General features: G+C 39.5%; 1 protein-coding gene across 5 annotated transcripts in view; it reads left to right on the top strand.

The window, feature by feature from the left end:
• LOC103037335 (receptor-type tyrosine-protein phosphatase mu) overlaps positions 1–15,165 on the top strand; it is a 255,198-nt gene that overhangs the window by 154,556 nt on the left and 85,477 nt on the right. For all 5 annotated transcript variants that reach the window (XM_022678937.2, XM_049478835.1, XM_022678936.2 and 2 more), the window contains 2 exons: positions 1,668–1,869; positions 3,229–3,331. In XM_022678937.2, coding sequence (XP_022534658.1) covers positions 1,668–1,869; positions 3,229–3,331 — 305 coding nt within the window. The remainder of the gene's footprint in view (positions 1–1,667; positions 1,870–3,228; positions 3,332–15,165) is intronic.

The following is a 15,165-nucleotide window of genomic DNA, read 5'->3' as shown; positions in this document are numbered from 1 at the left end:
AGTCAAGTCCTGCCTTTGATTTGACAGTATCAAAGGGTTCAAACTGAGATTCCTCTGACAAGCAGTGATATCAAAAACAGATTTCAGCTCTTTTCCTCTGACCAGACTCTCTCTCTCTCTCTCTGGCTCATGTACTTTCTTTCTTTCTCTCTTTTTTCGTCTCTATTCACTTCCAATCCCCATTTTCACTCCTCACACCTCAAACCAGGGAGACTAGAGTAGCTGTCCTCATTTCTTATCTCTGACAAACAAATCCGCTCTCTCACTCTCTTGCTTTCTCCTACTCCGTCCTCACTCTTTCCCTCATCTGCTGGAATACATGAGTATATCGAGGATTGCCGGAACCACAAAAGCACCTGCTACCTCTTTAATCTTCCACTGGCAATCACAATAATAACATCCGGAAAATGTTTCCACAGCAGGTATCTTAGCATATGTGACAGAATGTATTACTGTATTTCAAAGGCTTCGTTTCCACTGAAATTTAGAATGAACTGAATACCCACTAACACCATTAAGGTCATCAACAACAACTGGTTTCACAGTACAATTTCACTACAAATATCCTCATTAAAACATGTGAATCAACATGCCCTTAGAAGCAAAGTAAGATCTCCCCTGCTGTACCTCTAATGAGCAAGCCGATGGAAAATATGACAATCAAGACATTCGGTTCAAATTTCAGTCCCGATTTCTGTTCATCCAGACAATGGAATCTTCTTCCTTTTTTATCAATGCCTTCTTCATAGAGCGCCATAATTGAAAAAAGCCTTGAAGCATTTCAAATATAATGGATATTAATTTGGGAGAACTCATAAAAAAGCCATTTTGTATTACAGACTAGACCAACACTCAAATTAATTTGTATAGCTGGCAAGAAAATATGCTTTAATAGGCTTTTTGAAAGGGAAAAAATGTTTGAAGGAATTCCATTGGTTTGATGTCCTTGTGTTTTTCTTTGCTGAGTTTTTAGGTTAAAGCTAGTTCAAGTAAGAGATAAAAGCAGCATAGAACACGTCAAAATTGATTATACTCTACCGAGGACCTGTGGGTGCATACTGGCACTGATTAATCAAAAAATAAAAAATAAATAAATTATCTCTGGATTAATGCAAACCTTGGTATGCAGTTATGTGTCTCGGGCAGACATGTAAGTGCAATTACAGGGGTTGTTTGAATAGATGCCGAGTCTTTCCAGAAGAGGGCTTAGTGTAAACAGGCTCTTCCTTTTTTTCTACTTTAAGTTGTATACCTTTTGGTGAAAGATGGTTGGCGGGTAGACATGCCACTATGATGCACTCAAAGACATTTTGCCCAGTTGATGAAGGGGAAGGGAGGGGGGTGTACAACAGGATGCTATAGCAGGATGCCATAACTTTATGACAAACCTTATCTCATCTTGTGTCCAAGCATATAGATTTGGCCCAAAAGGGTACTCGAGCCTCATGTCAGTTGTACATGTTCCATTGCATTCCATTCCAACATCTAACTAAAAAAAACTAAGAGTGTACTGAGTGACTCACTAAGAGTGAGTCATATCAAAACTACGTTTTTTATAATCAAAGAAGGAATATGGAGGTCAAGTGGATTCTTTTCTTCTGCCGTCAACATTCTAATGAATATAAATGATATAAATGTCCATAAACCTTTCCCATCTGTCTTCACAGATCTCCTATAAAGCAGTGAGTTCGTTCGACCCCGTTTTGGACCTCTCCAACCAGAGCGGCAAGGTGATCAAGCTGGGTAATGAGACGAGCCACGTGTTTCTGGGCCTTTACCCAGGCTCCACATACTCTTTTAGTCTGAGAGCCAGCACAGCCAAGGGCTACGGATCCCCAGCCATTACTCAGGCCACCACCAAGATCTCAGGTCAGTGGGTAGAAGATCATTTTTTACATTAGGGTTTAGGGTTTAGAGATGGACAGATTAGTGTTTTTGGAGTTGACACTGATTGCCGTTTGCCTTTTAGTACAATTGGCCATTCACCAATATATGATTTTGTGTCTGTAAAAAAATTCAAAGCATTTTTCAGTACTCAATATCTGCTTTCGTGTTTGATGTCAATATTGAGATCTAGCATCTGTCATGAATATGGAATTGCAGGGTCCAGTAACCAAGCAACTTACAAAAAAGTATCCTACAATCTGACCAAGACTTAAGATTTGCTAAAAATAATGGCTAATTTTCAGTTGTACATTTGGACTGAAAATCAGCCAATGCAGAAATATCTCTAGCATTGATGATATGTATTGAACTGTTGGTTCCTTGCCACATTACACTACTGTGGAGCTATTATTTCAATGTTGACAATCAACTAACCAGTCTCACAATACAATAATCAATGAAGACAAATTGGCTATGGTACAAATACTAGACTGTCAGACTATCATTTAAATGTATTCTCATAAACAGCTCTCAACCTGCTCAACTCAATCCAGACTATTACTTGTTTTGCTACAGTATTATTACAGGCTATAAAAACTCTCTTATCTCAGCACATTGTGTGAAAGTGAAAAATGTAAATCAAGAAATTATGCAGATGACAACAGCTACAATTTTAGCATAATAGGGACCTTCAGACTTTTCAGTTTGGTCCAAATTTCATTTCAGTTCTGATATTACTTTGCTACACTTAAACTGTGAAAATGCTAAAACATACTAAACAAAAGTGATTAGTCTGCTTTTTGTAGAATACTCTATATTTTGATTGTGATTGTGCCTCCATTCAAAACACCTGTATTCTTATTATATTGTAGTGTATACGTATTGGGACAGTGAAATTATTTTTAAATAATTTAAAAATAAGTGTTTTGACATATTTTCTTTCTTTAACAAACAATGAATGCTTTAGAGCTACACCACTTGAACCTAAATGAAACCATACCACATTAATTCAGTATTGGTGATTGTATTGCGTGCACTGGGTGAACTATGTAGAAATCATAAATTCCCCATCCTATACAGGAAACTATAGAGAATTAACATAATCCTATATCATAATGATGTTTGTCCAAACCTGTTGTTCTCTATGTGTTTGTGTATTTAATGAAATTAGGTTTTCCTCTTTCTGTATGAGGAACAGATGTAGGACTGCAGATGTAGCCAGGTGGTTGTAGAGGATCCTCTGTAACTGGAGAAGAGTGGTGTTATTACTAGAGCTTTGGCATTTATTGACTTGTGCTACTGCCTGTCTTATCGCCTCTCACATTTTTCATTTTTTGTGTCTAGCTCCCTCTATGCCTGCCTATGATCAGGAGACGTCTCTGAACCAGACAGACAGCACTGTTACAGTCCTCCTCAAGCCTGCCCAAAGCAGAGGAGCACCAGTTAGGTAGGATAACACACACACTCACTCTTACACACTGTCAGAAATGTGGGGGCTTCTTTAAAAATGCTGCATTTCTCTGTTTTTTTTCAGTAATAGACAAATAAATGTCTGGTGCACATTAAAGAGCCTTCTTTCAGATTCTGACCAGGTAATAATTTGACTGCTGATGAAATCACATTGCTAGTACATAACTGAAAGGTCTGAGTTTTTAGGAATACAGACAACACAAAGGAGTTTGACTATCAGCAGTCTCATTATAAATATACTCAGGTGGCACAATATCACTTTTGTATGTCTGATACTGATACGGCAACCTTAAACATCTGCCCCTACTGATATCAATCTCCCATCTCTCCTAAATTAAGCTGTAAATAGGTAGAATAGATTTGTCTGAATGTAATGGTTAGTTAGCATTGCAGTGACACGGACATGGTGGTGGTGTGGTAGTAGTGTGTGTTGTTCTGGTATGAGTGCGTGGATCAGATACAGCAGTGCTGCTGGAGTTTTTAAACACAGTATCCACTCACTGTCCTCTATTAGACAGTCCTACCTATATCTGGTCCACCTTGTAGATACAATGTGACAGTCAGAGACTGAAGCTCTGAGTCTGTTGCTGCTGTACAGTTTGTGTTGGTCATTCTCTGTTGTTCATCGTTTAGCACAAGACTCTGCTGTCCACAGAAATGCTGTTGGCTTAATAATTCTAGCAGGTCCAGCAGTACTGCTGTGTCTGATCCACTCATATCCGAGAAACAGACACTAAAAACACACAACCACCTCCCTATCAATCTGTTTTGTCACTACAGTGCTAATAATGAATGACCACCCAACTAATATTAGCTGCTCTGTGGTGGTCTATCCTGTGGGGTTCTGACTATTAAAGAATAGGAGGAAAGAAAGATAATAATAAAGCATATAGAAAAACAGTTACAGTAATACATTCTATAATTATAGCACTACAAAGGGCTTTGATAAGACCAGTGGAGCTGATAATATAAACAATAAATGTACAAACAAGAAGGTGGTCATAATATTCTGAGTGGACTTGGTAAAAACTATGTACTGGGCCTGGGAGCCATGTAATCCACATACACATACCTTTACCTGCGCACTCCTTTTGTAGCTAAGCAGTTTCAAAGCTGAAGCTTGTCTCAAAATAAAGAGCATTTTATGTAAAACATTGATTGTCTCTAGTCCAAACTCAAAGACTACAATGGCTCAGTAATGGTTTAAAGTAGCTAATGTCCCTCAATCTGTAAATACAGGCCCAGAGAGCTTCATCCAGCTGCCAGTGACTGTGCATCTGCACCAGTAACGACTCCATTTAGCTCCCAGCCAACCCCTTCCCCTGCTTTTCCATTTTCAAAACAGTTTTTATCTATTTTCTCCCTCTTTATTGTTTGTGGATTTGATCCCTCTGAGTAAGCTTTGGCCTTTGAAGCGGAGAACAAAGTAGATGTGTGTAGTGTTTGCGTGTGTGTGTGTGTGTGTGTGTGTGTGAGAGAGAGAGAGAGAGAGAGAGAGAGAGAGAGAGAGAGAGAGAGACAGAGAAAGGGGCTTCAGGATAGCTCTGCCTCTGAACTGCTTTCATCTGCTTGCTCTGCCTGTGCCACCATAGCCACTGGCTTTTCCTAAGTCTTCAACACACCAACACACACACATGCACACACAGCCACTGTCTGCCCATCCTCATTAGTAAATAATACACACATACTTTGCCGCCTCTGAAATTTAAATCTGGTGTTGAGGGCCTGGCCTCCCTCTGTAGCTCAGCGGCAGGTTCAGCTGAGTGTCTCCCCCCGAATCCTGGTGCTCTGCCTCTGGTGACATGTTCATGAATCTTGGAGCATTTTGGCTTAACGGAGCCAAAAACTAAAAAAAACTCAAACAGATTGAGAACAAACTGTGTTTAGCCTCAGGTCAGCAGACTCATTTCTGTCTATTGGACACATTGCGTGAGGATTTAATAATTGTAGGATAATACGATTCCACAAGGCATATTTTTTAAACTCTGCTGGGATGATTTCATTGTTATCACTGCCAGCACAAAACTGCCACAACACTGGTACTATAAAGAAAGGGTTGAGGCAGGCTGCATGTACAGAGGATTGTATTTGGACTTTTCCACACTCATGGTTTGTGCAGGCAGAGGTCAAAAAACAGGCAGGCAGGTACAATGTAGGCAAATACATAATCTAAGTAAAAAAAGCAATGGGTCAACACTAGTATTAAAAATATTGGAATTCTTAGAATAACAGGACTTATCAGTCCTCTAAGAGAATTGCAGCTGTGTCAAATTAATTGACCTCAGGTAAGGGGTGGAGCCAAGTCACAGCACACACGAGCACATGACTGGTGCATATGCAACGCTGCTAACCCCAGCAAAGAGACATTACAGCACAGCGTAGCCTGTTACCAACTTGTGGGGGTACGATTTAATTCTAAAATAATATCATGGTATTTCTGTATATTTTTACCTTAAGAATATTCTTGTTTAAAATACAAGATATAAAAAACTCTTTATGTTTTATTAATCCAAAAAAATGTGTATATATATATATATATATATATATATATATATATATATATATATATATATATATATATTATGTACTATACAATGTTGCACACCTTTATTAGTAACCTTAGCAAATGCCCTCATAACTGCACCAATCATAACATAATCATAACACACAGAAAAAAAGAAATTACTCGCATGTTCTGAAAGTGTAATCCTAGGTCCTGGGGCATCTGACACAGTGGGGATTTGCAGGATTACATGTTGAAAGGTTTAACGTTTATCGAACACTCCTTTATTTAATCCCAGTCTCTGCTGTTAATCTGAGAATATTATATATTTGTACAGTTCTGATTTGTCAAGGTTTTTTTATATAAAAAAAAACAAGAATAGAAAGGGAAAAAAAACTACAAAAACACAAAATCTCTTTATTTTAATCCCACGTTAATTCCTTTCTGTGTTCTACTATTTTTTCCAGCTTCTGCCGAGAATCAGGCGGTGTATGAACAACCTCTCCGCTGGCTAGAGTGGCATTCTCTCAGTAGAGTAATTACAAAAAGGCTGATTAGAATTACACAGGCAGCATGAGGGGAAGCTTTCATTAATTATCTTGTGAGTTCTTTCTTTGGTTTACTCAAACAAAGTCACACACACACACACACTCACAAAAGAGGCTCTGATTAATCTTTTAAGATCCTGACTTTGGTTTATGTGTCTTTACATTGCCAAGGGCAAAACGGTGTGTTTTTGTAACACAGGCTCTAATAGGAAATGTGTTGTTTTAATTAGATTAAGATGATGAAGCAGAAATATCACTAGCCCGATTTCACACTGATCACAGGCTGGGAAGGAAGTCATCTGTTTTGATATGCAAGTTTGATATTTGCTTTAATAAGAGAGTTAAACGTGCTGCGTGTACTTTAAAGTGTCTTCAGATACCCAAGGCCTCAGGTGCTTCATCAGCCGGCGGATAAAAGAGTGTTCGTGACAAGTGTTGAGTGTGTGTGTGTGTGTGCATTTGTGTGTATAAGTGGTGGATATCATTATCAGCTAAATAAGCATTTGTGAGGTGTGAAGTATGTGTGTGTGCATGTGTGTGAATCCCATCTTCATCCTGATCCCATTGATCCTGATACTGATTTAAGGTCATACTGCCTAGCAATTCTAAATAGACATTGCATGTACATTGGCAGCATGATCTCTATAACCTTTATTATGATTAATGATTCACAATTATTTTAATAATTGATGGACAACTATTTGTCGTTGGAAGTAGATATCAACCCAATGTTGGTTTTTGACACATATGTGATTTGATTTTTAATCAGAATTCAATGTCTATCTAATACTGAGGTTTGACATCATCATAATTAGAATTTTCAACGAAAACTCAATGTCTGGCTAATGTTGACTTATGACATTAACCAAATTTTCAACTACAGCCAATATTCAGTATTTGTGTTTGTTAACGCTTAATGTTAACCCAGTGCTGTTTTTTTGTTCATTTTCATTCAAAATTCAATGTCTTACTTACGTTGAGTTTTACGTCAACACAATTTTCAACTACAAATAAACTTCAGTGCCTAACGCTGAGTTTTGACATCAAGACATTTTTTTTCACTAGAATTCAACATAAGCTCAGCATTAAAAGGTTCTACAACCATTTCCTATGTGCACATCATTTTATCCACAACTAGTTACTCACAATAAAATCTGAATACAGTTCCATAGCTATGAAAAATGCCCAGATCCAGTTTTACTACCATATGCCATGCACCGCTATGTTTAGTAGGATCATATGTGTAGATGGATAAACAACAAGGGCTTATCTCAAACCAAACAACCTTCTCAAGGAACTGCCAGCCTCCTTATGTCGTGATGCCCATGATGAAAGAACACCACACATGCACGTACAGAGATAAGGCCTCCCGGTCCTGGATTTCTTCAGTGCTGTGCGTGTATGTGTGCGTGCACTCATGTAGAGTGTTGATATGGTGTGTTCTGTGTATTATATTTATATTGGTTTGGTTATGTGTGTGTTTCTGTATTGGGAGAGTTTTGAGAAGGCTGAGTACATGGAGGTGTTGCAGTATGTGGTGTGTGTATGCGTGAGAGAGAGAAAGAGAGAGAAAGGGGGATAGAGAGGAGAAAGAGAGAGAGAGTAAGCTACAAGGCCAACAGTGCTGTGTCTTTGAAGATGGCTGTGTCTCTTTTCTTTTGAAGAAGTTTCTGGATGGCAGCTCTCCCTCTCTCTTTCACCCAGGTTCACTGAGTCTTAGCTTGTGGCCGTACTCAAAAAAAAAAAAAAAACTCACAGCTGAAAACACTACCCTGCTAGAATAACAGAGGCTGATCCTGAAGCACAAAAGCAGGATCCATGTTTAATCTATTGCCTGTGGAGTGATTGAAGATGCGAGTCCCTCTGTATGGGAACGAATAATATTCTTCCGAGGATTATAAAATAAGTGCACAGAAATGAAACAGCATTAAACTGGAATTACGCTGTTTAACAGCAGCACTTTTGTTTGGTGAGAATAAGCGCAGTGAGGCTCTTTAAGTTCAAGATGATGAAGTAATCATGCTCGCACTGATTGGATTTGTGGGGAAAATTCACTCCAAACACTTGCAGCTCCAACAACAGCTGTCTGCCTGCGATTCTGGAGCAAAGTGAACCACTTCTCATATGATGACCTTGACTGGTGAAAGAGCAGACAGAAACAGATAAAAACTAGCATCACATAACATTTTATATTTAGGTATTTACTCAATTAATCGCATACCTAGTTACTTAGCACTTTTTATGTACTATATTACTATACTATTTATTTATTGTTGAGCTGCTTGTTTCAGTTAGCTGTGAGCAAATAATAATGGACTTCTAATAATCTGGTGTGCCCACAAATGTGTGATTGGCCATTCTTAACACAAAACTGACAAACTGACATTTACCTACATGACATATTGTGACTTACAATAGTTTTGTGATGTGCAAAAGTCTGAGATTCAGTAGGGTCAATTACATTTATGTTATGTCAAAATAGGTTAATTATGGACATAAAGAAATACAACCACACTTAAATAGGCTGTGGTATTTGCATAACTATTGATTGTTAATAATCAGGCTCAAAATGTGCCAAAAAGACATCACCCAGTCCATTATCCCACCTCCACCAACCTGGACTATTGTTGCAAAGCAGGTTGGGCTCATGGACTCAGAGATTCATCACAGAGATTTATCAGACCAGGCTACTTTTCTTTAGTCTTCAACTAGCATTTTAACCTTCCTGTTCTTGTGTGACAGAAGTTCATTCTAAAATGGCTTTCTGCTCACCACAACTAGACAGAGTAACTATAGTCTTTATGTCAGCTCCAACCATTCTGACTGTTTCCTCTTTACCTTTATTCTTGACAAGAACTAGATAGATAACATTAATAGCAAGTTGAAGTATGTGGTGTAGGCCCCGTCATATACCCATATACCCATACCCATATTCTTATAACCTAGAGATCCTAGAGTGTGGATGGGAGTGGCAGAACCAACTTGCTGGGAAACCCGGTGGGACCAAACTAGGTGCAGCAGGGAAGTAGGAGGGAATAGATAAAACATCAGTTTCTAAAGGGGGTATTAAGTACATATTTGGTGGAACGCTTGATTTGGTCATATTCATGTGGTATGTGTGGGAGCAAAACTTTGACATATAAAATATTTGTTAGTTGTAGGTGTTTTAAAAGGGCATTACCCTTAGAATGAACAAATTGTACATTATTATTTGCTATCTTGGCATTGATGCTGTCACCACTTAAATCAGGGTTCGTACAGTCAGGAAAACCTGGAAAAGTAATGGAATTTGAAAATATCAATTACCAGGCCTGAATAAGTTTTGGAAATCTTTGTGTTTCCATTTATTGATGAAAAAAATCTATTTTGAGCTAAGAAATACGTCAGCACAGAATTAATTCAGTAATTAATGCTTACACAATGGAGCTCTCAGGATCTGACACACATTTTATCATTAAAAATTGTGTGTCAGATCCATTTCAGGCTTACTATAACATTATATAACGATAGCTTTAGTTGATTTTTGGTTTTACTGTCCATGTCTGCACTGATGTTTTAAAAATCGTATAAGGTCATGAACATTTGGCTTGAAGGAATGGAAAAGTCAAGAGAAAATCATGAAAAAGACAGGTGGATGCTGGTGATTGGTTGCAAAGGTGACGTATTCTCTTCTGGAGGAACTTTCATTTCTACGTATACTCAAACCAGCCAATAGACATTTGAGACTGCTTTGCCCAGCTGGCTGAATAGATACAGTAATGAATCCTGCATGAATGCGTAGGTGTACAAGTCTTCCTAATAAAGTGCTTGGTGACTGTATATGCCACTCAGGTTAAAAACCGTAATATAGGTGAATATGGGGAATGGAGACTATCAGCTTAATCATCCATGTTTCAGATGAGTGGGACACGGTTTGTTGTGCCAGGACTCATCTGAGAGCGAGGCGTAAGTCATTTGGCATATTCATGTAATTAGTTATCAGAAAACATTAACACACGCGTACGCGCAGAAAATTCCCTCAGCTCTAGTTGGCCGTGACAGCTAATCTCTGCTAGTACAAACAGACACACAGACAGACAGTCATGAACTCTTTCTCTCTCTCTGGCTCTCTCTCTCTCTCCCTCCCTCTCATACACACACACTCTGATGCAGGCACGCGCTGGTTGGAACACTTGTGACCAGAGGGGAAAGAAGAGCGTGTGTTGTGCTGGTGGTTTTAAGAGGATTACTGATGTGTCTATCAGTCATGTGGTGTTAGTGTAATGCTCAGAACAGTCCCGCGACAGGCCAGAAGACGCCTCCGCCTCCGAAACATGCATCCCGTGCCTGCTGTGGAGAAAGAGGGATTCGGAACGCTGTTCCTTATCATTCACGCCAGTCATTCGCTTTCTCCCTTTCACACCTTCACTCATCTATCGCTTCACATAAGCCTAGGGCAAGAGAGTCAAGACGAGGTGTGCTGATAACTCACACACTCGCGCATGCACAAACACACACACACACACACACACACACAGATAAATTGGAAGAGTAATTGAGCGTGTGTGGCTGTGAAGCAGCAGGCCCCAGCACTCATGTAGGATGTGTTTATGTAATTGATTGGGCTGAGAGAGCTTGAGCTCGATCCTTGTTGTCATCCTTTTGAGACCTGAACTGCTCTTCAGTTCTCTTATTATTAAAGGAACAGTTCAGTAACATAAAATGTGTGCAATTTTCCTCTTATCCCAAGTCAATCAGTCTAGGAAGGGAGTTCTCCAAGTAGTAAAAATCATCTGGCCTTTTCCGGACTGAATACCACACAGAGCCTGAGTTGTATATGCTCAGTGTTTGTATCTAGACCAGATTCTGACTAAATGCTGCATGTGCCAACACCCTGGTTGCTGATATGGCAGTCTGCCCGTGCCTCATGTGCCAACACACCGGCTACTGAGTAAAGTATGGGAATTGGCTCAAACCATTTTTGCCAACTCATATTGGTGCATGCTTCAAGGTCTTCAGATGTACCAGACCCCAAGTTTTCATTTCCTCTAACTTATAACTCTCTTGCAGTAAATTTGAGCATTTCTAATAGCACTGTTTTACACAGTGATGGTTTTCCCTTTTCCCTGAAAGACTGCAAGAAAGCACGCTAACAAGCTAGCCTGTCACTGCCAATCCATGTGTGCTGTAGATCAGTGCAAGTAGACCTGTATCCATAGCAACAGTAAACCAATAAGGGATTTCTGTGGAACGTCATGTATCACTTCTGTAAAGTGTAAAGTGAACTCTATGAACCCTATTTTACACAAAACAATTGCCTGTATTTTAAGTTGTAAGGTATTATGTTGTGAGTGAGAGTAAGCACAGTATAAAGTTGCAAAGTTCCAAAGTTGGAGGCATTACCACCCACCATGGACAGTGCAGTGGGTTGACTGTGACTAATGACTTCCGGATATAATTGTCTACATGATCAAACAAGTGACACTAATGCCTGGTCATTCAATGCCCCAAACACATATTCTACATAATCCCAAAAATCATGGGATACAATACTAGTAACGTCCTTGCAATGTTTGACATGAATAGCAATGAATATCATACTGTGATCAAAAAGCACATACAACTCTCTGAATCTCAATCTGAGATTAAAAAACACAGCAGCATGCGTTCAAGCAGGTGTGTCAACATTAGTCATGTTATTTGCATTAGGTTTTAGCATCAGTGCATAAATAATAAAGCCAACTTTAGGCTAATAACACTTGGTTACGGGCAAAATTTTGTCACTTTGTTGGAAAAATGTTCCTTTAAAGCCTCCTTCATTATACTAATTATACGCAGTCTTCTTGCCGATGGTCAATTTAAATGTTAAAGCAGATTAGTTCAGTAATCCTCCTTTTTACACCAGCTTTGATCCACAGAATGCCTCAGTCTCGCAGCGTTCTTTATAAAGAAAAACAGTTTGTGGCTTCCGCTCCGTCTTGCCGTCGTTGTTCCAAAGAGAGATTTCAGATTAAAGTGCAGGCGTGAGCTGTGCCTGTGCTGCTTGCCATTTGTATTGGTTTTAAAAGGCACCTGGGAGAAATAGAGAAGGTAGCAAGACGTTTGAGAAAGAGATAGATAGAGAGAGCAGCATAGTGAGATGCAGCTCTTGAAACGGTAACGTCTTTAGAGGTAAGGGGAAGAAGGGGGGAGGTAGTAGAGAGGATGCAGTGTCAGGCTTCGCGTGTGTCTCAGGATCTCTCTTAAATCAGGCAGATGTAGAGCCTCCAGTGGCATGGCTTGCCCGTTTGATCGGTCAGGCGTGTGGCTAGGGGAAAGATTAGTGTTAGCACAAGAGAGAGAGTAGGAAAAAAAAGAAGAGAAGGAAGCAAGGTGTGATTTAGATGCGGCCTCTGCACATCACATTCATCGCCTTGTGTGCAGGATCTCTATCTCTCTCTTTCTCTCTCTCTCTCTCTCTCTCTCTCTCTCAGCAGACAGTAAATCGCACTCTCAGGTCACTCTCCAGTCGATGCCAAGTCAATCCCCCATAATTGGTGGACGTGGTGCTTGGCGGCTGGCTGGATGGAAAGGCCCTAATTGGTGTCAGAGCTGCCTGCAGCAAACGTACCGTCCACACCACAGGTGCTGCCCACAGTACAGCTCTGACCACCCCTGACTGAGTCCAGGTCCCTACCTTATTCCCGTCACCTTCTTCCTCACTGTCCATCCATTCTTCTTCTCATATTCTTTTTCAGAAAAAAAAAAAGGTTTCAGTGTTCAACATATTGGCGGTCGATATATTATTCAGGCATACAGAGGCATATACAGGAGCATAGCAGGTAATAACACTGTACCAGTTAACGAAAGTGTGGTTGAAGTGTTTTCCCATTCAGGCAGGAATGGCACTGCTCTATATTAAATCTTTACATTATCATTATGATACGAGCATCTCAATTCAATGTGCACGATCAGTTAGACTTGAGAAAACAAATTATTCTATTTAATGCATACAGTGAAATAAAATAAACTAACATGCACAGCAATTGCTTTTATCCATCTCAAAATTTATACCAGCTTCAATTAACAAACTCCAATCAGGTAATTAGTAATTATAATCAGGTATTTAGTAATTATAATCAGGTATTAGCTCTGGGCTAACATATAAGCATGTGTCCTTATTAAACTGAGATTAGAATTGTTACTCATCTAGTGCTGCTATAACAATTAGAGAAAACTTATGTGCACTAATAATCTTTGCTGTAAGAATGCTAAGGCATGACCCTGACATAATGGTCTCGAATATCCAAATTTCTTCTAATAGGAATGCCACCCACAAGTTTAATTTGGTTCATTAGTCAGATATTGATATTGATGTCATCCACAAAAAGCTGTTAATTAGCATTTTTTGTTATTGGCATTAGATATGGATTATTTTGTAGATTTTTTGATAGTTCGAAATTCGGTGTCATTGCATCGACACTTATGTAAAAAAATAGTTGCAACCAGAAAAACAAAACAACAGGAATGAAACTTGAGAGGCAGTCATGCCAGACTGGCAAGGGGTCATCTTTAGTGATGAGGCCATGTGGAGGCACCATGGTCAGCGCCAATGGTTTATTCTCCTGCATTTCACATCCAGAAGGGCTGGTGTGTGATGTGTGAGAACAAACTATTGGTCTTTGAAAGCTATATAAACAAAGTTGACCTGGCATCACACATTCAGAAGGGCTGGTGTTATGGTGTGGGATGCAATGTTGTACAATGCCAGATCACCTTTTTTTTATAATTTTTTTATTTTATTTTTTACAGGCTTAATGTTACGTTAATGAGGTCCAGTAACCAGTGGTCAACCCTTTCTGAATGCACACTCCAGTGCACTATGCCAACAAGACAATGCTTGTCCACGTACTGCTGCCATCTAATTAAACACAGATACTATCAATTAATCATCCATTTAAATTGCTTCCGAATAGCATGGCAAACCGACCATTCTTTCTGGGTGCAGCTATTTTTGCAACTATTTCATTGCCGATGAGTGTATATATAAAAAAATTAAAAAAACGTTGCTTTTCACACAGTTCTATTCAGTTCTCCAGTCCTGGCTATTTTTCTTCTGTTCCTCTTACCTTATCGCCATTGCTTTCTAGCATTCCCTTTGACCACTGGCATTCTCTCATCACGTCACCCTCATGTCTCTCCTCTCTTTTAAAAAGAGATGCCACCATCCCTTATTTCTTTGTCTCTTCCTCTTGCCTTCTCTCCCGGTGCAGAACAGGTCTGGCAGCTCTCTCTGCAGTCAGAGGTTTTAATCAATTAGTCATAGGGCCTGTGGGAGACGTCATGTCGCGCTCGAGTAAGGGAGCGACAGGTGGGGGAGTGCGTGCGCGAGTGTATTTCGGCCTCTCCCCTGACTTGTGGCCCTCAGCCATACAGGGAAGAGACGTAGCCCCCGAAAGGGCTCTCTGCACTTCCTCTGAGGATTAGCTAATGCAGTCAGCCAAGATGACAAGTCATATTCAATTAAGTCTACAGTGTGTGCATATGCTTTTATAGATATGTCGATAATGACTTTACCGAGGCAGAACGATTATGAGGTAAAGTATAATAGCACTGAAATTACTTGACTGAAGTGATTTGTGTGTATGTATTAATTGGCCAGCAGAACTCATCCACAGTTACACATTGTTAAATTTGAACTAGCATTAGTGTGCTGTGTTCTTATCTTTGTGCCAGATCTGGGTTTTCTACTAGTATTGGACTATTGTCTTAATTAAGGTATCATATCTAGTATCTCATATA

The sequence above is a fragment of the Astyanax mexicanus genome, chromosome 4 (assembly GCF_023375975.1).
Source record: "Astyanax mexicanus isolate ESR-SI-001 chromosome 4, AstMex3_surface, whole genome shotgun sequence".
Lineage (NCBI taxonomy): Eukaryota > Metazoa > Chordata > Actinopteri > Characiformes > Acestrorhamphidae > Astyanax > Astyanax mexicanus.
Note: the sequence above shows the minus strand (reverse complement) of the source record. Positions and strands in the feature narration are given on the sequence as shown.